Source organism: Theobroma cacao, chromosome 7 (assembly GCF_000208745.1).
Source record: "Theobroma cacao cultivar B97-61/B2 chromosome 7, Criollo_cocoa_genome_V2, whole genome shotgun sequence".
In the NCBI taxonomy this organism is placed as follows: domain Eukaryota; kingdom Viridiplantae; phylum Streptophyta; class Magnoliopsida; order Malvales; family Malvaceae; genus Theobroma; species Theobroma cacao.
This window is the reverse complement of record NC_030856.1, coordinates 3,506,544-3,532,236: the sequence shown is the minus strand read 5'-3', so window position 1 is coordinate 3,532,236 and position 25,693 is coordinate 3,506,544. Positions and strand designations below refer to the sequence as shown.

The window sequence follows — 25,693 nt, the reverse complement described above, 5'->3', positions numbered from 1 at the left end:
ATCAGCAATAAGAAAAGAATTCAACACCGAGGACTTAAAGTATATATGAATTCAAGCACTTATAAGTTGGACTAAATTTAGGAGATCATAACTTATTACATTCTGTGTATAATCAAACCTTTGTTATCAGCAACAAAATTATAATTGTTCAGTTTTTTGGTTAGACTAATTCACTTATTAAATTATAAACTTTTATTAATGTTATAAGTTTCTTAATCCAGGGACCAGGGCATCTGTTAAATTCATATTTGCATTATTGCGAAACAGAAGACAAGGACAATAATGGGGGCGTGGAAAGTAGGACAAGTGGCCCCATAAGTCAGTCCTACTTTGTCAGTTTTTCTTCTATTCACATGTGCATTACCGTGGAACAACTTCAAGGAAACTGAATTTACATTTGCATTACTGTGAAACACTTCAAGGAAAGTGAATGTACAATTTGTGCGACGACTTTGCATTGACTTGCCAGCTTTTAATTCTTTTTAGCTTCACAATTCATTGATGCTCTTCTCAGGGAGATCATCTGCTTGTTGCTGCTAAAGTGAAAGTTGGGCATTTATTTTAGTTTCCACATAAATATTTACCTAGTCCACTTTTCAATAATTCATGTGCTTCATTATTCATTTTCTTCTCATAGATAACAGTTTGGGAGGAGATTTGCTTGTTGCTGTTTTCTTCACAAATTTTGAAAGAGATCTTGGTTTCTTGCTTTTACAAACTTAAGACCCTCTAAGGATACAAGTATCATCTCATCTACCTCACTTGTCCAGGTAATTCAACTATTTAACATAGATTTGGGTTCATGTTTTCTGGAGTCTTAGATTCATCATCTTTCCTTCCACTAAATTATTTTGATTCTTTGTTTTGTGTCATACCTCTATTTTCTTAATTAGGCGTATAATTCTAAAGACTATAACACATAAGATTTTCACCTTTATTAACACTACTAATTTTCCTTGTTAATTTTATGGCAGTTTGTTTCTTCTGCCTATGAAGTTTGTGCTTAACAAAAAGACAAGGAGGTTTGTGGATCATTTTAACTGACCTTTTGGTTTCATCTTTCCAAATAATTTGAAGAACAAACCAGGTATATATCCTGAAGGTCATTACTCTCACAATTTATTCCTGCAGTTATTTCTTAATTAATGTCTTTGTGGGATACATTGGTGTTATCACAAGCTTCCTTACTTATGTTTAGATTATATTAATCCATAATTGAAATTTTTTAGGATTGTTCAAACAAATATTAATTAATATTCTTTAGTGTCTTTGATGTTTATCTTTATTGAAAATTAGTTTTTCCTCTTTATCCCTCCTTTTATTGATGATGTAATTAACATCCAAGAATTTGTGATAGCTATCAACAGGGAGGGAAAGAAAAATAAATCATTTATTAATTATTTATGGTTTATATTTACTTAGTTTTGCTTGAAAGTGAAATATTAAGGAAAATTTGAAGGAAAATATAAAAAATAAGATAAAAGAAATAAAACACTTGGTAATGCTTTATAAAAATATTACAGATGCTTCATCCAGTATTCTAAAATGGAATTTAAGAAATACAGCAATTAAACAGTTCATTACTAATTAATCCAACAATAGAAATTCGGAATTTTAGTTAAAAACAAAAATGCTTTTACATATATATTTTTTGATATTACAAGAACAAATACAAATTGCAGTCATGACAAAACAAATGATTACATTCAGTGTAAAATATCAATGAACAAATTATCAATAAAATAAATAACTAGCATAAAAGTAATATCGAACTTACACATCTTCCTTACCATTGAAACAAAGCTTCATTGACAATTTTATCTTTGTTATATTCAAACAATATAGGTGGAGCAAGAATCTTAATAGATGTTGGGTTTTTAAACTGCAGTGAGCTTATAATATGGATTGGATATTGTCATCTGTTGAAGTGATAAGGAGCTTTGGGGGTCCATACATAAATCATCATCGGAAACTTGAAGATTATATGAATGAGCTTCGAGGAAATGTGAATAGTCTAAATTCCCGAAAGCGAGACCTCGAACTAAAAATGGAAGCAGAGGAGCGTTGTGGGAAAAAGATGAAGAAAGAAGTGGCGAACTGGCTCAAAGATGTAGAAAAGGTCGGCAATGAAGTCAAAAACATTGAAGAGGAGTTCCCTTCTGTTTCATTCTTGTCACGTGGCCGTCTAGGAAGTTTTGTTTGCCAAACTATTGAAAACGTAAACAAAATTTACCAACAAGGTAGTTTCCTTGACGGTGTGGCAGTTGATGGGCCTCCAGCCACCGGGGTGACATTACTAACATCAAATCTAGAAGGTGAAATCGATGTAAAAGAACAAATTTGGAAGTATTTGATGGGTGATGAGGTTGGAATGATTGGAGTATGTGGAATGGGTGGTATAGGGAAAACTACCATTATGAAGCATATCAATAATCAGTTGTTGAAGGATAATCGGTTTGATCAAGTGATATGGGTCACTGTATCAAAAGAATTGAATATTTTCAAATTGCAAGAAGATATTGCAAATTCTTTGAAACAAGCTCTTCCAACAACTGAATTGCAACGAGCAGCACAATTAAAGAATATTTTGGAGGGAAAGAGATATGTGTTGATCTTAGATGATGTTTGGAAACGATTTTCTCTATTGGATGTGGGAATCCCTAAACCAACGTTAGGAATGAGGAGGAAAGTTGTACTCACTAGTAGATTGATTGAGGTCTGTGAGTCTATGGGTTGTGAGGTGGTCAAAGTGCAACCGCTTTCAAAGAATGAGTCCATGAACTTATTCTTACATCACGTGGGGCCTGAAGTTGTACAGGATCAAAATTTAAAAGACATTGTCAATAAAATTGTTGAGAAATGTGGCGGTTTACCACTTAGCATTGTGACGATCGCCGGGAGCATGAAGAAGGTAGATGATATTTGTGAGTGGAAGAATGCACTAATTGAATTAGAGGAGCGTGTGAAAAGTGTGAAAGGATCGGATATTGAAATATTTGAGCATTTGAAGTTTAGTTATGATCGTTTGGAAGATCAAAAAATCCAAAATTGTTTCCTATATTGCTCCTTATATCCTGAAGATTATATAATTAGTAAAGTAGGATTAATTGAAAATTGGATAGATGAGGGACTCCTTGACGGCTTACAGACCAGAGAAGCAATGCATCACAGAGGTTATAGCATTTTAAATAAGCTTGAAAATAATTGCCTATTAGAGAGGGCTGAAGATTTTATTGATGGAGTTAAGATGCATGATGCTTTAAGGGACATGGCGTTGTTGTATATTAAAGGTCATCAGTTCATGGTAAAAGCAGGTATGCAATTGAAAGAATTCCCAAGTGAGCAAGAATGGACAGTGAGTGTTGAGAAAGTTTCCTTGATGCAAAATTCAATATTAGAAATTCCTCCTCACATATCACCTAGATGGCCTCATTTATCAACTTTGAAACTGCAAAATTGTGGCTTACAAAGGATTTCAGAATCTTTTTTTAAGCACATGCCTGAGTTAAAAGTTTTAAATCTTTCACATAATATTTTCTTAAAGTATCTGCCGAAGTCGATCTCAAACTTGAAAACTCTCAATGCATTGATACTCTTTTGTTGTAACCAGTTAAAATATGTGCCTTCCTTAGTAGAGCTCACATCACTAAGAAAGTTGGACCTTTCGGGTACAGGAATTGGAGAGGTTCCTCATGGCATAGAGATGTTAGAAAACTTGAGAGATCTTCGTATGAGGTCATGGGCTTTAAAAGAGCTACCAGTAGGAATATTACGGAGGATTTGTCATCTCCAATGCTTAATGCTACAGGANCTCTAACTTGAAAACTCTCAATGCATTGATACTCTTTTGTTGTAACCAGTTAAAATATGTGCCTTCCTTAGTAGAGCTCACATCACTAAGAAAGTTGGACCTTTCGGGTACAGGAATTGGAGAGGTTCCTCATGGCATAGAGATGTTAGAAAACTTGAGAGATCTTCGTATGAGGTCATGGGCTTTAAAAGAGCTACCAGTAGGAATATTACGGAGGATTTGTCATCTCCAATGCTTAATGCTAGAGGATACGTTTGTAAAGGGAGAAGAAGTAGGCCAATTGAGGAAGCTCGAGTGGGTTTCATGTTCATTTCGCAACGTGCAAGAGTTTAATAAATACGCAGAGTGTACGCAAGGTAAATGGCCTACATCTTTCTTTTTTCAAGTGGGACCACTTAAGGGTATTTATATCGGGGATTCCCAGATTTCAAAGAAATTAAGAAAAAGGTTGAATTTAGAAATTTGGAGATAGAGAGGTGTGATGATAGGGTGGTCCCACATGACCTTCAAACTTTAACTATTAACAAGGATGATGATTTCAAATGTTTAAACAACATTCCTTTGTTTCGTAAGGCGACTGACTTTAAGGAATGTCGAATTGGGGAGTGTGAAGGGATGGAGTGTGTGGTTGAGTTGTCATCATCGTCTTGTGACGCACTTGACAACATTGAGGAGTTAGGCCTATTTTTGATGGAAAACTTGCGTGAAGTTGTGAGAGTAGGAGTAGCGGTTGAAATTGAATCTACCTCTCATGCTCCAACACCACCTGCCATCTTCTCTTCTCTTAAACGATTCCGTATGAGTTTTTGTTCGAGGGTGAAGAAGTTGTTTCCAGTTGAGCAGTTGCAAGGCCTCCCAAACTTAGAGAATATTGATGTTAGATATTGTGATGAAATGGAGGAAATAATAGCATTAGAAGAAAATCACAAAGGAGAAGGAACAACATTTATTCTTCCCAAATTAAAATCATTAAAGTTGGCTACGTTACCAAAATTGAAAAGCATTTGCAGTGGTGGACTTATGATTCCTACAGATTCTCTCCAATATCTTTATATAATCAAATGTCCAGAAGTAAAGAGGATCCCTTTGTCTCTTCCCCTTGTTGAAAATGGGAAACCATCTCTTCCTCCTTCTCTAAAAGAAATCACAGTATGGTCGAGAGAATGGTGGGAATCAGTGGAATGGGATCAGCCTGATGCTAAGGATGTCCTTTCTCCCTTTCTTCGATATTCTCAGTGGTAGAATGAGATGGAGAAGAGGTGTTTGATTAAATGTGGCTGTAAGGCTCCTGCTTCTTATTAAGAACTGCAAACACTGTGAGTTTATTTTCATCCACGTCCTCTTTTTATCTCTTAATTTCTCATTTGTTAAATAATTTCTCTTTTTTAATATCAAAATAAAACTAAGTCTTTAACTTTTTATTTTTAATATAAAAATAAATTCTCCAACTCAACACCCTTCAATCTGCATTTCTCCGCCAATTGCTATCTCACATTTCCTACATCCCCTCCTATTACACCTTCCCACCCGTTTCCTTTATTTTCATTTTCACTCGCATGTTTCAAAAATACTTTGATTATTATGAATTAAAATGTTGAAAGATATAGCAAAATGACTAAAAGGTTTTCAATTTGCTGCAGGCTTGGAGATTATGGGAGGAAGGAAGGCACCCCTGTTGAACTTGGTGATGAATTCTTAGGACTATCCTGCACATCCACACTAGTCTCAAATGGTTGATGAATTGGAAATCATTTAATACAAGTAAGTCATTGAAGTTATGTTTGTCCAATGAAGAGAATGTTTATAATTTGTTTTCTGCTGCACTTTGTGTATACTTCATTCATCAAAAGTCAATCAATCACATTATCCTATGAAAACAGCGCATGATCTACCCACTTGGTATTTCTATTTTTTATGTCAACCATCATAAGTGTCTCAAATAGAAATCATTGATCACAGGACTACACATGAAATGCAGAAAGCAAGCTTGGATGCTTTTCTCATTTGCTCCAAGAGACTATTTTGACAGATATGGACTTTGTGGTTCAAAAGGGAATTGTGATGGTACTCAGCTCCCACTTTTTGAAGGATTCAAGCCTTAATTCCCTGAAAGTTGATGTTTAAGCCTGAATTCCCTGAAAGATAGAACTCATCAGACTGGTCCCTAGGGTGGTCCCACATGACCTTCAAACTTTAACTATTGACAAGTATGATGATTTCAAATGTTTAAACAACATTCCTTTGTTTCGTAAGGCGACTGACTGGAAGGAATGTCGAATTTGGCAGTGTAAAGGGATGGAGTGTGTGGTTGACTTGTCATTATCGTCTTGTGACGCACTTGACAACATTGAGGAGTTACGCCTATTTTTGTTGAAAAACTTGCGTGAAGTTGTGAGAGTAGGAGTAGCAGTTGAAATTGAATCTACCTCTCATTCTCCAACACCACCTGCCATCTTCTCTTCTCTTAAAAAATTAGATATCAGTTTTTGTTCGAGGGTGAAGAAGTTGTTTCCAGTTGAGCAGTTGCAAGGCCTCCCAAACTTAGAGAATATTGATGTTAGATATTGTGATGAAATGGAGGAAATAATAGCATCAGAAGAAAATCACAAAGGAGAAGGAACAACATTTATTCTTCCCAAATTAAAATCATTAGTCTTGGAAGAATTACCAAAATTGAAAAGCATTTGCAGCGGTGGACTTATGATTCCTGCAGATTCTCTCCAATTTCTTCATATAGTTGAATGTCCAGAAGTTAAGAGGATCCCTTTGTCTCTTCCCCTTGTTGAAAATGGGAAACCATCTCCTCCTCCTTCTCTACCAAAAATGACAGTAAGCCCGAGAGAATGGTGGGAATCAGTGGAATGGGATCAGCCTGATGCTAAGGAGGTCCTTTCTCCCTTTGTTCAATATTGGTAGAATGAGATGGAGAATTGGTGTTTGATTAATTGTGGCTGTAAGGCTCTTGCTTCTTATTAAGAACTGCAAACATTAATTGTGAGTTTATTTTCATCTCTTTCTCATTTGCTAAAGAATTACTCTGATGCTCCAACACCACCTACCATCTTCTCTTCTCTTAAAATATTAGATATGTGTAGATGTTCGAAGATTAAGAAGTTGTTTCCAGTTGAGCTGTTGAAGAGCCTCCAAAACTTAGAGGAAATTAGTGTTAGCAGTTGTGAAGAAATGGAGGAAATAATAGCATCGGAAGAAAATCACAAAGGAGAAGAAATGGAATCAGCCTGATGCTAAGGATGTCCTTTCTCCCTTTGTTACATATAATTAGAATGAGATGGAGAAGAGCTATTCGATTAAATGTGGCTCCACGGCCCTCAATGGTACAGTGCCCTCTTGCTTCTTGTTAAAATTGCAAACATTCTGTTTTTATTTTTATTCATTTATCTCTTTCTCATTTGGTATATAATTGCTCTTCTTTTTATAAAAAAGAAAATAAGGTTTTTAATTTTATGTATGGCGGTAAAATCCCCAATCGAATACCTTTTTATGTACTAAATCTTCTTACCTCATTCATCCACAAAATGATGCATAAAACTTTCTCCTTCTCAGTCCAAACTTTATAACAGTACCAGCTACGGCTCCTTTGAAACTCAATGTCTATGTAAACCCATTTCATGTATAACATTGCTCTTAGCCATTTTATTTTTCTCTCTTCTCAACATAGGTATTGGAGAGATATTACTGGTCATGACAAACCACTAATTAAAAATTTGTCTTTACCCTGCAATTACAAACAGAGCATCCCCTATTTCTCATAAATGTTTAGAAGCACTTCTTTGAAAGTGAGTGAGCAGCTAGCCAAAAGGCCCTGGCTAAAGATTAAAAACAAGATTACTACCTCTTCAGATCACTAATCTGTCCATTAGCTATAAAACGCTTTTTGAGCGTTTAGAAAGATGCCTAGCTAAGCTCAGGACATCATGAAATAAACTTCGAATTTTTATCAAAGAAGTTTAGCCCCCCATATTGACAAGTTATCATAAATCTAAATGTTTGTTACTTGTTTTCTACTGCACTTTGTGTATAGTTCATTGATGAAGAGTCAGTCAATCACATCATCCTATAAAAGAATGCATGATCTATCAGCCTGGTATTTCTATTTGATATTTCAACCATACAAAATGTCTCAAATAGAAATCATTGATCACAGGACTTGTTCTCAACCAAACTGATGATACAAGACTTCACATGGAATGCAGAAAGCCAAGCATACACTAGTTCAGATAATGGAGGAAGAGGTTGTGGTTGCGCCTTTTGGTTTGATAATTTGATTGATTACAAACAGTTTCAATCAGTAGGGCAGGATCTATATGTTAGAATGTCTGCTTCAAAATCAGGTATGAGTGTACATTTTCTCTTGTTTTCATTACTTTTTTTTGTTCATATATGCTTTTCTTTATCAAATTCCGTCATACAGAATTGAAAGATAAGCTTAGGATGGAGCTTGCTGCAGTGATTAGAACACTACTGTCCTGTGCTTTCGGGGCTGTTTATTGTCAGTTATTACATTTACAGAAGCCCCAGAAAGTTGAAAGGTAACTTTGATATATCCTTCACAAAAATGCTCATTTTGTTCCTTTGTTAAAAATTACTTTGTTAATAGTGATGCTAGCAAATCAACATGCAGTTTCTTCAATGCTTATCAGTGTGAAAATAGAGTTTTTAATGAAGCAAATGACTGGAGATGCATGGTCTTGTGTGATCTCAAAAACCACATCAGCTTTTTGTCCAATTATCTAGCTCAATCAAAATGCATAAGAATCTATCATATTTTATGGTGATTGCCAAGCCTATTTTGGCTACTGTTTCAGAGAAACAAAAGACAATAAGGAAAATGATCAAGAAAATCAAGGCCAAGATGAAGACATGGAGCTTCCAATATTTGAGCCTCATACCATAGCTCGTGCTGCTGATAGCTTTTCTGTGGACATCAAGGTAAGGGAAGGTGGTTTTGGAACTGTTTATAAGGTAAAAGTTGCATCATATAATTGAAGTTACCTTAAGTACAGAGAATTTATCTTTATTATTGAAGCTCAATCTAAAGTGTAGTTTTCCAGGGGACACTAGCAAACGGACAAGAAATTGCTGTGAAGAGGCTTTCAAAAAGTTCTGGACAAGATTGAAAGAGTTTAAAAATGAAGTAAAATTGATTGCCAAACTTCAACATCAGAATCTTGTAAGGCTTCTTGGGTGGTGCATTCACAGAAAGTAAAGACTGCTGGTTTATGAGTACATGCTTAACAGAAGCCTTCACTCATTCATTTGTGGTCTGAATCATTGAAAACCTGTCAATTTGGTTTGGTTTATTGTTTCTCTTATTATAAATATTTCATACATTTTACACATGGTGCAGTTTGCTGCTTCCAAAGATCAAAAATGATATTGGACTGACATGAAGAGAATACCTACCAATTGCCAGATCAAACAAGAAGTAAAGGACTGAATTGGTCCAAGAGTTTGGGAATTATCTGTGACAATGCTAGGGGACTACTCTATCTTCATCAAGATTCAGGATTGAGGATTATTTAGAGATCTTAAAGGTAGTAACGTCCTGCTTGATAGTGAGATGAATCCAAAATTTTCAGATTTTGGCTCGGCTAGAACTTTTGGAGGAGACCAAACTGAAGGGAATGCTAAAAGAGTGGCTGGAACTTAGTAAGTGTCACTTTATTTCATAATGTCTAAAAATCCTCATATATTTATTGCTTTAAATGATGTTCTGCAGTGGTTATATGGCACCAGAATATGCTATTGATGGACTATTTTCAGCAAAATCAATTGTCTTTAGCTCTGGTATATTACTGCTGGAGATATTAAGTGGGAAGAAAGATAGAGGCCTTTACCATCCAACTCAGAGCGCCAACCTTGTTGAGCATGTCAGTTTCAGCCGATTTTTTTTTTTTGGACTTGGGGGAAGGGGGATTTGAACCCTGCTCTTTAAGCAGGGATTATAATCAAATTTTAGTTGCTTATCTTGGTCTGATAAAACCTAAAAGGGTTTCAATTTGTTGCAGGCATGGAGATTATGGAAATAAGGCACCCTTCAGAACTTGTTGAAGAATGCTTAGAAGAGTCTTGCAACCTATTAGAAGTGATACAATGCATCCATATTAGTCTTTTAAGTGTACAACAGCATCCTGAGGATAGGCCAAGTATGTCATCTGTGATTCTGATGTTGGGAAGTGAAACTAAATTGCCACACCCATACAACGTAGTTTTCTATTGCTGAAAAGACCACTTCATGAAGAAGGTTCTTCATCAGACAATCATGTATCTTCTTCGACAAATGAAATGACCCTGTCAGTACTAGATGCTCGATAATTGATTAACTGTATACTTAACTCTTTCATCTCCAAGTCATTATTATTATATGCTATTGAGCAGTATGTTTTGTACCTTAGGCTTTGATACCGGTAGTTTAGTCCCAATTTGAGCATAGCACCCTGCAAGTGCCTACTTGCGGTATATTTGTCTCACAGAGACATTAACAAGATGACTGGACTGAAACTTCATCAGTTGTAAATTGTTTTGATTTCTTTTATCCTACACTCTTTCAGATGTTTCATTGAGGAAGAGTCGTTTAATGCTCATATCATAACAAAAATAAGAATGCATGATAAGCCATTACTTATTTGTATTTGTTACATAAACTTAATAGAAGGCTCGAATGTAATCATTGATGATGTTATCGACGATCTTGTTGCCTGTCCCATGTCAAGTTCTTTGCCTTTAATGTACCATAAAAATATTTACAGGCATAATAATATTTTGATTCATTGTTTTTATGGAGTAGGCATATTCAGTTTCTCTCAATCAGATACATTTATTCTTATCAGCATGGAAGATCTTGGCTTTAGCCCAATCATTCGATTGATTTCCTGCCGAACTCTATCATCTGAGATATATGATCTGTACACACTGCAAGCAAGATTTAAAAATGGCTGTTCACGGTTTATGAGCTAGGAAAGTGAAGTTCTTTGACATTGATAGCTGATTAAATTAATCTTGGGTTATAATAACTTCATCAAATTTACATCTCATCATAATCACGAGTTTCAGAACTGCAGCAACTTAATCAATAATTAAAAATGGCTGCTCATTACTTCACACTTTATGTATTCAATTGCATGAACTTTCCTATAACAACACCTTGTCTATTCAATTCCTGATAGATTCAGAAAGCCAACGGTCAAACAAATTTCCATATCTAGAATTGATTAAGAATAAAGGAAAAACATTACAAATACTAATTCAGAGTAGTGTTAATAACAAACAACTCTTGATATTCAGGACCATTGATTGTGTTAGTAGCACATATTAATCCGATAATTAAATCATAGATTGACATTTGAAGTTCCTACTCTTTGTTATAGAGTCGAGTAATATATTTGTTTACTCATTCCCTCTGCTCATTGTCTCACAATATTTTATTCACGTCAACTTCTTAAAACATTATCTGCTGCTCAACTCTAACTGATTGATTGAGAAAATCAATGATCGAACAAATTCATATAGTTAGAACAGCTTTTTTATATATATCAAAAGGAAAAACATTATGATTTATCTGAATGAGTAGTTTTAAGGAGACTTAATTAACAATTAATAAGGTGTTAATTAGCCCTTCATTATAGAAATAATTTGAATTTTCGCTTTTGCCTGGGAACTTGTCATATGTTAATAAAAAGAAAAAATTCGAGGATAACCTTACTTTCCCTGTTTATCTTTTCTCAAGTCAATCGGCTTTATAGAAGATTCATATAATAATTATTAAGATTTATATAAGATTTGTACATATGTTAGCAATATTGTTAGCATTGACTCACTATCTATTAATTATTTTTTTCTCATAATTTAAAGTTTTGTACAAATGTTAGCAATATTTTAGCATTGACTCATTGACTATTAATTATTTTTTTCCCCATAATTTAAAGTTTGGTTCAAACGTTCGGAATGTTAGCAACGACTTGCAGCATTGACTCATTGACTATTAATTAATTTTTTCCCCATAATTTAAAGTTTGGTGCAAACGTTAGCAATGTTAGCAATGACTTACAGCATTGTCTCACCTACTATTATTTTTTTTCCCATAATTTAATTTTAACGATGACTTGCTGCATTGACTCACCTTTCCCAACGACTATTAATTATTTTTTCTCATAATTTATTATCTCTTGGCACGAAAGATATATATTAATATTTGGACAAGAGATTTTCCTAGCTGCTATCATCTTACCTTGGCTTTGCTTTGCTGCTTCTTTTTTTCTGATTTAAACAGCGGATGATGGAATGGAAATACCCCAATTGAGGGCTATTCTTCAACAATTTATCTTTTCAAATAATGAAGGAGAGTAGGATAAGTGGCCCCATAATTCTGTCCTACTTTGCCAGTTTTTCTTCTATTCACATTTGCATTATTGTGAAACAGCTCCGAGGAAAGTGACTTCACAACTAGTGCGACGACTTTGGATTGACTTTTAACTCTTATTTGCTTCATAATTCATTAATTTTCCTCTCACGGAAGATTAAGTTTAGGATTTTCTTTTAATTTGGCAAGGAGATCATCTGCTTGTTGCTGTTTATTTTTCTTCCACATGCTTGTTTCCGAAAATTAATAAAGACCTTTTGAGGATAGAAGTATCAATTAATTCACTGCCTCACTGACCCAGGTAAACTGTCTATGCTTATTATTTGCTTTCATCTTTGGTAACATTAATTAATCAGAAACTTACCTTATAACACAAACCCATCTTAACATAAGATCCGTACAAATATTCATCTTGCCCACTTTTCAATAGTTCATGTTTTTCATAATTCATTTTCTTTATATTTTCTGATTTTTATTCTTTCTTTTTAATTGGGGAAAGAGGGATTTAAAGCCTACTCTTTAGATAAAAAAGAATCATGCATCAACCAAAGAGTCAATTGATTGGGTGCTGCCGACTTTAATTTTTTTTCTTCATAATCCATTGATTCTCTTCTCTCATAGGATTGGGGATTTCTTTTTTGCAAGGAGATAATCTATTTGTTGCTGCTATTTTTCTTGACTGCACTTGTTTCTCCAATTAATTGAGGGTCTTTTCAGGATAGAAATATCACTTCACTGCCTTACTGAATTAAGTTGTGTGTACTTATGATTTAGTTTTATCTTTGATAACATTAATTAATCAGAATCTTAAATTATAACATAAATTCATCTTATTATAAGTTCCATGTCAATATTAAGACACAAGTTGGGCATTTATTTCAGTTTCTTACATAAATATTAATCTTTCCCACTTTTCAATAACTCATGTGCTTCATTATTCATTTTCCTTCATAGAGGATATTTTCGGAAGGAGATCTGCTTGTTGCTATTTTCTTGACAATTTTTTGCAAGGAGATCTACTTTTGCAAACTTAAGCAAGAATCCTTGAGGATAGAAGTATCAGCTCATCTGCCTCATTTGACTAGGTAAATTAAACTGTTTAGTATAGATATGGGTTCATATTTTAGATTTATAACACAGATTCATCATCTTTCCTTCCACATAATTATTTTGTTTATTGGTCTGTGTCATGCTTTTTTTCACTTAATTAGGTGAAAATTAATTATAGTTAGTGAAAACTGAAAATGAATGATTCTGAAAATTTTAGCACATAAAATTTTCATTTTTATTAAAATAATTTTCCTTGTTAATTTTATGTCAATTTGTTTCTTCTGCCTAAGAAGTTTGTGCTGAACAAAGAGTCAGGGAGGTTTGTGGATCATTTTAATTGACCTTTGGGCTTCATCTTTCCAAATAATTTGAAGAAGAAACCAGGTGTTTTGTATGTCATTCTCTGTTTATTCTGGCAAGTATTTTTCAAATGTCTTTTTTGAGATATATTGTTGTTTTCACAAGCTTTCTTGTTCTAATTATCGAAAAGATATACTATTCCTTACGTATGGATAGATTACACTATTCAAAATGATTAATATTTGCTTGGTTGTTTGATGTTTATTATTATTATTATTATTTTAGGTGATGTTATTGAAAACTAGATTTAGCCCGTGCAATGCGAGGTTGAGGATTTTATTTACAATATATACTTTTTAGTTAGGAATATTGATAACAACATAAAATATATGATTTTAATGAAAATTTTCCCATGCAATGAACAACGTCGTAAAGATCTTGATAATTAGAAGAATAAATGATTTTAATGAAAATTTACAAATACGAATAAAGTAAAACAATTTACTTAAAAAATAAAGAAATTGAATAATTCATCAAGGAGACTCAATTGAAAATCTTTACGAATATTCAAAATGCTTAATATTTCTTTGGTCATTGATGTTTAATATTTTATTATTATTTTTGGCCTAGATGATGTTTATTATTATTCAAAACTATATTTAGTCAGTTCAGTACAAGGGTGATGATGTTATTTACAATAATTCTTTTAATTTAGAATCTAAATAAGAACATTAAAAAATTGCCAAAAAAAAAAATTGGAATTATGCATGTTGATCAATAATGTCTTAAAGATCTTGATAGTTGGAAGAGTAATTGATTTTGATGAAAATTTACAAATATGAGCATAGTAAAACAATTTACTAAAAAAATAAAGAAATTGAATAATTCAGCAAGGACTTCGAAATACATAATTACCAAATAATAATAAATCAAAGAGGTCAAAATATATATAAAGATCGAATTGAATAATTCAAAGAGGCATACAAAAAGAAGAAATCAAACTTTTGATGATGGAATTGAGACTAGGGAACCATAAAACTAAATATTAGTAGACAAAATATATGGGAAAAAAAGGATTAAAATAACCTAAGCAACTATAGTCTCTAACAAAAATGTACCAACATCTCATATTTGTAAGGTAAAGCAATAAGTAATTATATAAGGTAAATTTTGACTGTAAATTGTTGACTAACTATTATATTAGTAATAAGTACTGAAAATTCAAATTAGGAGTAATTGTTAAAAAAAATTAATAGAAATAATAGACAATACAAGCATTATGAAACAATTAGAAAAGAACGAAATGGAATCAGTGCAAATTTTAATAGTATAAAGTTTTTCTTTTGTTTGAGTTATGCTATCAAATATATGCTTTTGCATGAAAATATCCATTTTTAACATTAAGTGGTCATTTCAATATTCATTTAGGCTAACAATTAGAAATTCTTACCTAATTATCTAATTTAAATTTGTATTAAATGTGTAAACTGAATATATGAAAATAATCAAATGTACTAAATTTAGTCTTTGAATATCAAAATTAAAACTTTACATTGATACCTGACATTTATTTAATACAAATATATGACATTTATTAATCTTATATGAGATGTTTGTGAAATTCTCTTTGTTTTTATTTTTCCCATCAAAAGAAAAAATGGCCGTTAAGTTTAAATAGATTAGTTGTACTAGCCCTGATTTATTTTATAATAAACCTCCAATATAAGGAAATATTCTAGCTCTAGTATAAAAACAACTGTTTATGAATAATTATATATTAATCTTCCCTTTCTCCCGATAATTTTTTTTTGACAGTCCCTTTCTCCCCATATTTAACCAACGTCCTCTCAAGATAGGAGTAGTACCTAACAAGGAGCCAAGGAATTAATTATTGACTGGTCAACTTAACCTCTGCTCTTCGTCTTTCCAAATAATTTGTAGAAGAAATTATGTATTTTTAATGTCATTCTGCATTCTCAGTTTATTCTTGTAATTATTGTTTAAGATATTTTAAAGCTTGTTGATGTGGTATGATGACATAATCATATCTCATTCTTTACTCCACACATCAACGCCACATCAACACCACGTGAGTATAAAATGACGAGAGATATTTTGATTAATAACAATTAATCAACTATTAGTTATAAAGGCTTATTTAATATAAATTAAATAAAAGCATAAGGGCATGGTTGAACATAATAAAAGAATAATTTTTTTTAAATTTTCGTAAATAATTCAAGGGTTTTTTTAGCATTATACCTGTATTTTTTTTTGTCAAAATATCCATTTTCAACATTAAATGGTAATTTCTACAGTTATTAACGCTAACAATTAGATATTCTTACATATTCTAACTTAAATTTTTATTAAATGTGTAAAATGGATAATCAAATTTAGTAAATTTAGTCTTTCAATATGAAAATTAAAATTTTGCATTGATTAATAAATATATAACATTTATTTAATATGTGTATGTGTTAGAAGAGGAAGTTATCAATTTTAAATCGTTTCCTTCTTTTATCAAAATTTTGTTATTTATATATTTATAGTAGATTGACTTCTCCATTCTCACCATCCTTTTATTATTGTTGTAATGATCAAAACTAGGAACCATATAGATATGATATATTCAAGAATTTGCGATGGTTCTTTAAGGGGCAAAATGAATACATTCATTTAGATATAAACAGTGTTGGAAATGTAAATATTATACTCAAACATGATGGAAACAAAAACATCTTTTTTCTTATATTGTTTTCAAAAATATTATGTTTTTTCTTAAGAAGAATTGGTAAAAATCTTTTATTTAGTAACATTTTTTTCTAACATATTCTATATTATATGGAAAATATAGAATTTTAGTATAAAGAGGGAGTAGCTTATGTCATATGGAGATATAATATATCTTGGTTTATTAAACTACAGGGAATAGCTTATATGGAGCTTATAGGGCCAATTTTTGAAGCAATAAAGTGCTTTGGTGGTCCAATCTGTACATACATAGATCATCACCCGAAACTTGAAGAACATATGAATGATCTTCGAAGAAAAGTGAATGATCTAAATGATCAAAAGGAAGACCTCGTATTAAAAAAGGAAGCGGAGCTTCGTCATGGAAAAGTGGTGAAGAAAGAAGTGGAGAATTGGTTTAAAGATGTAGAAAAGGTAAACACTGAAATGGAAAAGATTGAAACCAAGTTCCGTGTTGTTTCATACTTCTTACGTGGTCATTTTGGAAAATTTGTTTGTCGAAAGATTGAAGAGGTAAAGGAAATTCACCAACAAGGTAGTTTCCCTAACGGTGTGGCAGTTGATGGGCCTCCAACCGCTGGGGTGACATTACCAACACCAAATATAAAAGGTGAAATTGATGTAATAGAGCAAATTTGGAAGTATTTGATGGGTGATAAGGTTGGAATGATTGGAATATGTGGAATGGGTGGTATAGGGAAAACTACCATCATGAAGCATATCAATAATCAATTGTTAAAGGAAAGTGAGAAGTTTGATAAAGTGATATGGGTCACTGTATCAAAAAATTTGAATATTTTCAAATTGCAAGAAGATATCGCAGATTCTCTTAAACAATCTCTTCCTAAAAATAAATTGCAACAAGCAACAACAATAAAGGATGTTTTGGAGAGAAAAAGATATGTGTTAATTTTAGATGATGTTTGGAAACGATTTTCTTTATTGGATGTGGGAATCCCTGAACCAATACTAGGCATGGAGAGGAAAGTTGTACTCACTAGTAGATCGATTGAGGTTTGTCAATCTATGGATTGTAAGGTGGTCAAAGTGCAACCACTTTCAAAGACAGAGTCCATGAACTTATTCTTAGATCATGTGGGGCATAGTGTTGTACAAGATCAAAATTTAAAAGACATTGTCAACAAAATTGTTGAGCACTGTGGCGGTTTACCACTTAGCATTGTCACAATAGCTGAAAGCATGAAGGGGGTAAATGATATTTGTGAGTGGAGAAATGCATTAACTGAATTAGAAGAGCATGTGAAAAGTGTGAAAGGATCAGATGTTGAAATATTTGAGCGTTTGAGGTTCAGTTATGACCATTTGAAAGATCCAAAAATTCAAAATTGTTTCTTATATTGCTCCTTGTATCCTGAAGATTTTGTGATTGAAAAAGTTGAATTAATTGAAAACTGGATAGATGAAGGACTCCTTGATGGCTTGAGGACTAGAAAAGAAATGCATGACAGAGGCCATAGCATTTTAAATAAGCTTGAAAATAATTGCTTGTTAGAGAGGGATGAAACTTATTTGGATGAAAGAGGAGTTAAGATGCATGATGTTTTGAGAGACCTGGCATTGTATATTAAAGGTCATCAGTTCATGGTAAAAGCCAATGTGCAGTTGGAGGAACTACCAAGTGAGCAAGAATGGACAACGAGTGTTGAGAAGGTTTCTTTGATGCGAAATTCAAAATTAATAGAAATCCCTGCTCACATATCACCTGAATGTCCTCATTTGTCAACTTTGATATTGCAATATTGTGACTTAAAAAGGATTTCAGAATCTTTCTTTGAGCACATGCTTGGGCTAAAAGTTCTAAATCTTTCTGGTAATTATGAGATTGAGAATCTACCCAATTCCATCTCTAAGTTGAAAAATCTCAATGCATTGATACTTGCTAATTGTCACATGTTAAAATATGTGCCTTCATTAGCAGAGCTCAGAGCACTGAGAAAGTTGGACCTTTTTAGTACAAGCATTGAGGAGTTTCCTCATGGTATAGAAATGTTACAAAACCTTAGATATTTTCGTCTAGGGTCAACGCATCTAAAGGAGCTACCAATGGGAATATTAGTGAAGATTTCTCATCTGCAATGCTTACTGGTGGAGTTACATTTAAGGGGGGAAGAAGTAGGCAAATTGAGGAAGCTTGAGTGTGTTTCATGTTCATTTTGCGACATGCAAGAGTTTAAGAAATATGCAGAGTCTACACAAGGTAAATGGCCTACATCTTTCGATTTTCAAGTGGGACCAGATGTGAATATTTATATTGGGTATTCCCCAGATTTCAACGAAATTGAGAAAAATGTTGAATTCACAAATTTGGAGATAGAAAGGTGTGACGATGTAGTGCTCCCAAATGACCTTCATACTTTACGTATTGAGGGGTGTAATGATTTCAAATGTTTAAGCCATATTCCTTTGTTTCGTAAGGCAACTGACTTGAAGAAATGTAGAATTCGGAGGTGTGAAGGGATAGAGTGTGTGGTTGACTTGTCATCATGGTCTTGCAACGCACTTCACAACGTTGAGGAGCTATGGCTTGAGTCATTGTGGAACTTGCGTGAAGTTGTGAGAGTAGGAGTAGCAGCAGAAATTGAATCTACCTCTCATGCTCCAACACCACCTGCCTTCTTCTCTTCTCTTAAAACACTGAAACTGTATTCTTGTTACGAGATTAAGAAGTTGTATCCAGTTGAGCTGTTGCAAAGCCTCCAAAACTTAGAGGAAATTATAGTTGGAAATTGTTATGAAATGGAGGAAATAATAGCATCAGAAGAAAATCAGGAACGAGAAGGAACAACATTTATTCTTCCCAAATTAAAATCATTAGTCTTGGAAGAATTACCAAAATTGAAAAGCATATGCCGTGGTGGACTTGTGATTCCTGTAGATTCTCTCCAACATGTCACATTATTCGATTGTCCAGAAGTAAAGAGGATCCCATTGTCTCTTCCCCTTGTTGAAAATGGGAAACCATTGCCTCCTCCTTTTCTAAAACGAATCATAGTAAGCCCGAGAGAATGGTGGGAATCAGTGGAATGGGATCAGCCTGATGCTAAGGATGTCCTTTCTCCCTTTGTTCAGTATTGGTAGAATGAGATGGAGAAGAGGTGTTTGATTAAATGAGGGTGCAAGGCTCTTGCTTCTTATTAAAAACAGCAAACATTAATTGTGAGTTTATTTTCATCTCTTTCTCATTTGCTAAATATTTTTATCTCTTAATTTCTCATTTGCTAAATAATTTCTCTTTTTTAATATAAACATAAAACCAAGTCTTTAATTTTATGAATGATAGAAAAATCTCCAACTAAACACCCTTCAATCTGCATATCTCAGCCAATTGCTATCTGACACGTCCTACCCCTTTCCTTTATTTTCATTTTCACTCACATTTTTCAAATTTGGTTTTAATTTTTTTTTTCAAATTTTAAAACAAAAAAAGACACACACACACACTCATAATAATAATAATAATAATAATAATAATTACTACTACTATAAATAGAACTTTAACACTTAAATAAAATACTTTAATTATTATGAATTAAAATACTTTAATAAAATGACTAAAAGGTTTTCAATTTGCTGCAGGCATGGAGATTATGAGAGGAAGGCACCCCTGTTGAACTCGGTGGTGAATTCTTAGGACTGTCCTGCAACCTATCAGATGTGAGAAAACGCATCCACACTGGTCTCAACTGGTTCATGAATTGGAAATCATTTAATACAAGTAAGTCATTGAAGTTATGTTTGTCCACTCAAGAGAATGATTAGAGGAACAAGCTGCATATTATTGAAAAATACAAATTATCTGGGACCTCAATGTTTATAATTTGTTTTCTGCTGCACTTTGTGTATTCTGCATTCATCAAAAGTCACTCAATCACATCATCTTATGAAAACAATGCATGATCTACCCACCTGGTATTTCTATTATATATGTCAACCATCCAAAGCGTCTCAAATAGAAATCATTGATCACAGGACTACACATGAAATGCAGAAAGCAAGCTTGGATGCTTTTCTCATTTGCTCCAAGAGACTACTGTGACAGATATGGACTTTGTGGTTCAAAAAGGAATCGTGATGGTGCTCAGCTTGCACTTTTTAAAGGATTCAAGCCTTAATTCCCTGAAAGCTGATGTTTAAGCCTGAATTTCCCGAAAGATAGAACTCATCAGACTGGTCCCAAAGGTGTAAGCACAATAAGCCATTCAACTGCCAAAGTAGAGATGGATTTGTCAGATTTAAAAGATTTGAAAATGCAAGATGCTACACATTCTTGGGTAACTAAAAGTATGAATTTTAAGGGACGCAGGGCTAAGTATCTGTAGAACTATTCCTATATGGCATACACTAGTTCAGATAACAGAGGAATAGGTAGTGGTTGAGCCCTTCGGTTTCATCATCTGATTGATTACAGACAATTTCAATCAAAAGGGCAGGATCTATATGTTAAAATGTCTGCTTCAGAATCAGGTAGGAGTCTACATTTTCTCTTGTTTTCAATGCTTTTTTTGTTTTTGTTCATGTATGCTTTTCTTTATCAAATTTCATCATACAGAATTGAAAGATAAGCTTAGGATAAAACTTCCTGCATTAACACTGTGTTGTGCTTTTGGGGTTGTTCACTGTCAGTCATTTCCTTTACAGAGATCGTGCCAAGTTGTCCTTTGCAAAATAAACAAAAAAAAAAAAAACACTTTGTTAATGGTGATGCTAGCAAATCCAAAGTTTCTTCAAACGAGTTAATTAGATTCTTTGCCATTTCATTTGAATAATTTTTTTTTATTCACAGAGATCTCAAAACTAATAACGTTCTGCTTGATAGTGAGATGAATCCAAAAGTTTCAGATTTTGGACTGGCTAGAACTTTTGGAGGAGACCAAACTGAAGGGAACGCTAAAAGAGTGGTTGGAACTTACTAACTTTCACTTTATTTTCATAATGTCTACATACCCTCATATATTTATTGCTTTTGATAATGTTCTGCAGTGGTTATATGGCACGGAATATGCTATTGATGGACTGCTTCCAGTAAAATCAGATCTCTTTAGCTTTGGTATATTATTGATGGAGATAATAAGTGGGAAGAAAAAATAGAGGGCTTTACCATCCAACACAAAGCGGCAACCTTGTTGAACATGTCAGTTTCAGCAGATATTTTTATAATCAATTTTTTGTTGCCTATCTTGGATTGATAAAACCTAAAAGGGTTTCAATTTGCTGCAGGCATGAAGATTATGTAAATAAGGCAGTCCTTTAAAACTTGTTGACGAATGCTTAGGAGAGTCTTTGCAATCTATCAGAAGTGATACAATTCATCCATTATCAGTCGTTTAAGTTTACAACAGCATATCCAGAGGATAGGCCAAGTATGTCATTTGTGATTCTGACATTGGGAAGCGAAAATGAATTGCCACACCCCAAACAACCTGGTGTTTTGTTTAAGAAAAGTCCACTTGAATAAGATTCTTCATCAGACAAGAATGTATCGTCTCCCACAAATGAAATAACTCTGTCAGTACTAGATGCTTGATAATTGATAAACTGTATACTTAGCTCTTTTATCTCCAAGCCATTATTATAGGCTATCAGTCAGTATGTCATGTACCTTATGCTTTGATACCAGTGGTTTAGTCCCAGTTTGAGCTTAGCGCCCTGCAAGTGTCTATTTGTGGGTAATATATATATATATATATATATATATTTATTTATATATTTGATTCACAGAGACAATACAAGATGACTGCACTGAAGCTTCATAAAAATTAGAAATAAGAATTCTATGCAACCTGAAAAGTTTGGTCTTTTCAAGGAAGATTTGCATACTAGTCAACGATCATCAGTTTAAATATGTTTGCTCTCTAAAATCTGCCAAACTGAAAAGTTTTTCTATGAGTTTTACAAGCTCTGAAAGTTTAAAAGGACATTCTGTCTTCCATGTTCACCAACACTGTTTTACTAATATTGTTTTCAAGTATTGCTGATGGAATCGATATCTCCGCCTCCTCCCAGTCTGTTAGTGATGGACGGAATCCTTGAGCTTGGTTTCTTTAGTCCTGGAAGCTCTAAGAATCGTTGCTTGGGAATTTGGTACAGGAAAGTAGCAGTTAAAACTGTTACTTGGGAACTAGTAATTGCCCAGCTGAACACCCTTCAAATTTTATTTGCTTTTATTAAAAGCAATAACAAGGCTTGATTTTGTCTTCAGTGTCAGGATTTGCAATTCATTTTTGAAGATGGAGCTATATTTGAGCTTGATCCAGAGAACCATTATCGGCTTCTATTTACCAAAAGACAGCCTGGAAGTAAATATTATTGACAACGCTCTGCAACAAGAACAAAATCATCTGTGGGAACATGACTTTGTTGCCAACAAAGTTGGGCTTTGCTCCTTCCACTTACAATTAATTGATTTTGGGGATCTTTCCACTTCCCCTTTCTATTTAGTCTCTTTCTTTTTTCTTTCTCTATTTGTATTGTAATTTATTCAAATACCCAATATTTTGCCATACTGAAGTCTCAAATTTGTTGGAAGTCACGTAAGAAATATGGCTATGGTATTAGCTTACTTTCTATATGTACCAAAGCAGTGTCAATTGAACAAATTCATTTCTTTCTTAGATGCAAGGGACTTAGAACCTCCATTGTCAACACTTCCATTGTTTAATCACTACCCATAAATCTCATCAAAATTAAGAATCCTATCCAATTGAATCTAGTCAACGAGTGTTAGAATATACCAAAATAAATGTCACATCAACAATGCTTGTCCTTAGTTGGCAACTAATCTATTAAATTAGGATTTTCTTTCTTTAAAATTATGGGTTTGAAAGGGGATTTTCCATGTTTGAGGAGGTATACCTTCTTTTATATACAAAAGCTAATTCAACAGATCCAAAAGAATTAATGTTGCCACTCATCTCAAGACCAAAACACCTGAAAATTAAATGCTATTCAATCTCCAAAGTGTCACCTCTTGGACTGGCAATAATGGTGTCTAGCTAGCTACAATCTCCAAATAAAACAATGTCTATATATGAAAAAGAAAAGGAAAGCATATTTGGGAAGTGATGTATCAGTACCAAGATATTGAAAATAAACATAATTATTGCTTATTGTTGTTTACTTTACAAATTTACAAAGCCCTTCAAATGATGAATACAAATATAATTAAACAAGATTAATAGTTTAAATTATCTATATAAGATTTGGTGATTTGATGTTGCGTGCAAATTATGAGTATGAGTTTAATTTGATATGATTAGTGTGATTACTCTAAATATATATATATATTATGTTTAAATGGTGATCATAACATTTTTATCTTATTCATGAAAACCATGAATCTATGTGTATCTCCATCTCAGATCCCAACACCACCTGCCATTTTCTCTTCTCTCAAAAGTTTTTACTTGAGAAACTGTTCGAGGATGAAGAAGTTGTGTTCAATTAAGCTGTTGCAGTGTTTTCAAAATTTGGAGGAAATTGATGTCAGGCTTTGTGAAAAAATGGAGCAAATAATAGAATCAGAAGAGGAGGGAGAAAATAACAGAGGAGAAGGAAGGGCTGTTAGCATAACATTCATTCTTCCCAAATTAAGGAAACTTTCCTTATTGAAATTACCAGAGCTGAAAAGCATTTGTGGTTTTGGAGTTATGATTCCTGCAAATTCTCTTCAATATCTCTTCAATGTCCGGGTATTTCTATTTTATATTTCAACCATACAAAATGTCTCAAATAGAAATCATTGATCACAGGACTTGTTCTGAACCAAACTGATGATACAGGACTTCACATGGAATGTAGAAAGCCAAGCATACACTAGTTCAGATAATGGAGGAAGAGTTTGGGGATGCGCCTTTTGGTTTGGTAATTTGATTGATTACAGAAAATTTCAATCAGTAGGGCAGGACCTATATGTTAGAGTGTCTGCTCCAAAATCAGGTATGAGTTTACATTTTCTCTTGTTTTCACTACTTTTTTTTGTTCATATATGCTTTTCTTTATCAAATTCTGTCATACAGAATTGAAAGATAAGCTCAGGATGGAGCTTGCTGCAGTGATTGGAACACTACTGTGCTGTGGTTTTGGGGCTGTTTATTGTCAGTTATTACATTTATAGAAGCCCCAGAAAGTTCAGACGTAACTTTGAAATATCCTTCACAAATAATGCTCATTTTGTTCCTTTGTTAGTAATGATGCTAGCAAATCAACACGCAGTTTCTTCAATGCTTATCGGTGTCAAAATAGAGTTGTTAATGAAGCAAATAACTGGAGATACATGGTTTTGTGTGATCTCAAAAACCACATCAGCTTTTTGTCCAATTATCTAGCTCAATCAAAATGCATAAGAATCTATCATATTTTATGGTGAATGCCAAGCCTATTTTGGCTACTGTTTTAAAGAAACTAAAGACAATAAGGAAAATGATCAAGAAAATCAAGGCCAGGATGAAGACATGGAGCTTCCAATATTGGAGCTTGCTACCGTAGCTCGTGCTACTGATAGCTTTTCTATGGACATCAAGCTAGGGGAAGGTGGTTTTAGAGTTGTTTATAAGGTCAAAGTTGTTGGTGCATTTTCAAAATCAAAGATTGTATCATATAATGAAAAGCTATCTTAGCTCAAAGGTTATGTCACATAAAGTGACATAGTGTGTCTATTGGATTGTAGGCAAGTTTTCATATGAATGGTTATGTCTCTTAGTAAAATGACATTCAAAAGTTATGAGATAAATTAAAAAGACACCATAGCTCAAAAGTTAAATACGGAATGTTATTATTACAAATTATAACTCAAAGATTATATTTTATAGAATGAATAGTTATCTTTTCATAAGATGACTATTGAAATAATACATTTATCCAAAAGTTATGTCTAACAAAATGTAAAGATGTCTTTTAGACAAAATGGTGCCTTAATGAAAGGGTTGGGTCATTGAAGAAGAGACACTTGCAAGCCTATAGGAAGCCTATAGGAAGGGCTTGTTGCCAACCATTTTGAGACATCAAATCAAAAACAAAACAAGAGCAGAAATATCAAAGAGTAAGAAAAATATTTTGTTCTATTAACGTAAACACTTAAGTTCCCATCAACTACAAAAGCGTCCAAATTCCTTATAATCTACTTGTTGCAAAAAGTAAGCTCTAAAGCCAAATAATTTTGTAAATCCTCAGGTGTATCTAGCGGTCTACTCTCATAAAGTGTAAGATGAAGTTAGATGTTGATTTCATTGTATCCCTAAGGCTATTCGCATTATTCCTCTTTTGCATACTGAGTGGTGGGGGCAAAATAAATTTAAATATAACTTCTATTGAAAGGCTTGTCTTGAAGTCAATTATGCTAGTTTTTGAATTCCATTTAAACCCCATTTGTACCAACAATT

The 25,693-nt window shown here is 33.3% G+C and overlaps 3 protein-coding genes and 1 long non-coding RNA gene across 5 annotated transcripts; all 4 read left to right on the top strand.

Moving 5' to 3' along the window:
• On the top strand, positions 578-9,083 carry LOC108662717 (probable disease resistance protein At1g61300). The gene is made up of 9 exons (XM_018124212.1): positions 578-770; positions 975-1,087; positions 1,846-3,685; positions 3,936-4,196; positions 4,253-4,303; positions 5,984-7,146; positions 7,977-8,163; positions 8,244-8,794; positions 8,884-9,083. Exons 3-6 carry the CDS (start codon positions 1,901-1,903, stop codon positions 6,725-6,727), a joined length of 2,841 nt encoding a protein of 946 aa, XP_017979701.1. The 5' UTR covers positions 578-770; positions 975-1,087; positions 1,846-1,900; the 3' UTR covers positions 6,728-7,146; positions 7,977-8,163; positions 8,244-8,794; positions 8,884-9,083.
• Positions 9,112-10,395, top strand: LOC108662954 (cysteine-rich receptor-like protein kinase 15). The gene is made up of 3 exons (XM_018125067.1): positions 9,112-9,481; positions 9,552-9,702; positions 9,841-10,395. Exons 1-3 carry the CDS (start codon positions 9,393-9,395, stop codon positions 9,859-9,861), a joined length of 261 nt encoding a protein of 86 aa, XP_017980556.1. The 5' UTR covers positions 9,112-9,392; the 3' UTR covers positions 9,862-10,395.
• On the top strand, positions 12,312-20,488 carry LOC18593746 (probable disease resistance protein At4g27220). Of its 2 annotated transcripts, XM_018124968.1 has the most exons (5): positions 12,312-12,492; positions 13,146-13,276; positions 16,470-19,472; positions 19,893-20,031; positions 20,286-20,488. In XM_018124968.1, the coding sequence occupies exon 3, from the start codon at positions 16,482-16,484 to the stop codon at positions 19,392-19,394; it is 2,913 nt and encodes a 970-aa protein (XP_017980457.1). In that variant the 5' UTR covers positions 12,312-12,492; positions 13,146-13,276; positions 16,470-16,481; the 3' UTR covers positions 19,395-19,472; positions 19,893-20,031; positions 20,286-20,488. The 2 variants fall into 2 exon arrangements, with proteins under 2 accessions (XP_017980457.1, XP_017980456.1); XM_018124967.1 differs by lacking the exons at positions 12,312-12,492; positions 13,146-13,276 and adding an exon at positions 12,525-12,529.
• LOC108662960 lies at positions 24,221-24,367 on the top strand. Its single transcript, XR_001928855.1, has 2 exons — positions 24,221-24,251; positions 24,332-24,367. It is a non-coding gene; the product is annotated as an uncharacterized LOC108662960 (long non-coding RNA).

Excerpts from the sequence above, each read along its gene's own strand:
- LOC108662717 (XM_018124212.1), top strand. The coding sequence starts at position 1,901 with ATGGATTGGATATTGTCATCTGTTGAAGTGATAAGGAGCTTTGGGGGT. Across the intron at positions 3,686-3,935 it reads CGGGTACAGGAATTGGAGAG|GTTCCTCATGGCATAGAGAT; the intron begins GTTCCTCATGGC and ends GGAATTGGAGAG. Across the intron at positions 4,197-4,252 it reads CTACATCTTTCTTTTTTCAA|AAAAAGGTTGAATTTAGAAA; the intron begins GTGGGACCACTT and ends AAAGAAATTAAG.
- LOC108662954 (XM_018125067.1), top strand. The coding sequence starts at position 9,393 with ATGAATCCAAAATTTTCAGATTTTGGCTCGGCTAGAACTTTTGGAGGA. Across the intron at positions 9,482-9,551 it reads AAAAGAGTGGCTGGAACTTA|TGGTTATATGGCACCAGAAT; the intron begins GTAAGTGTCACT and ends GATGTTCTGCAG. Across the intron at positions 9,703-9,840 it reads GCGCCAACCTTGTTGAGCAT|GCATGGAGATTATGGAAATA; the intron begins GTCAGTTTCAGC and ends AATTTGTTGCAG.
- LOC18593746 (XM_018124968.1), top strand. The coding sequence starts at position 16,482 with ATGGAGCTTATAGGGCCAATTTTTGAAGCAATAAAGTGCTTTGGTGGT.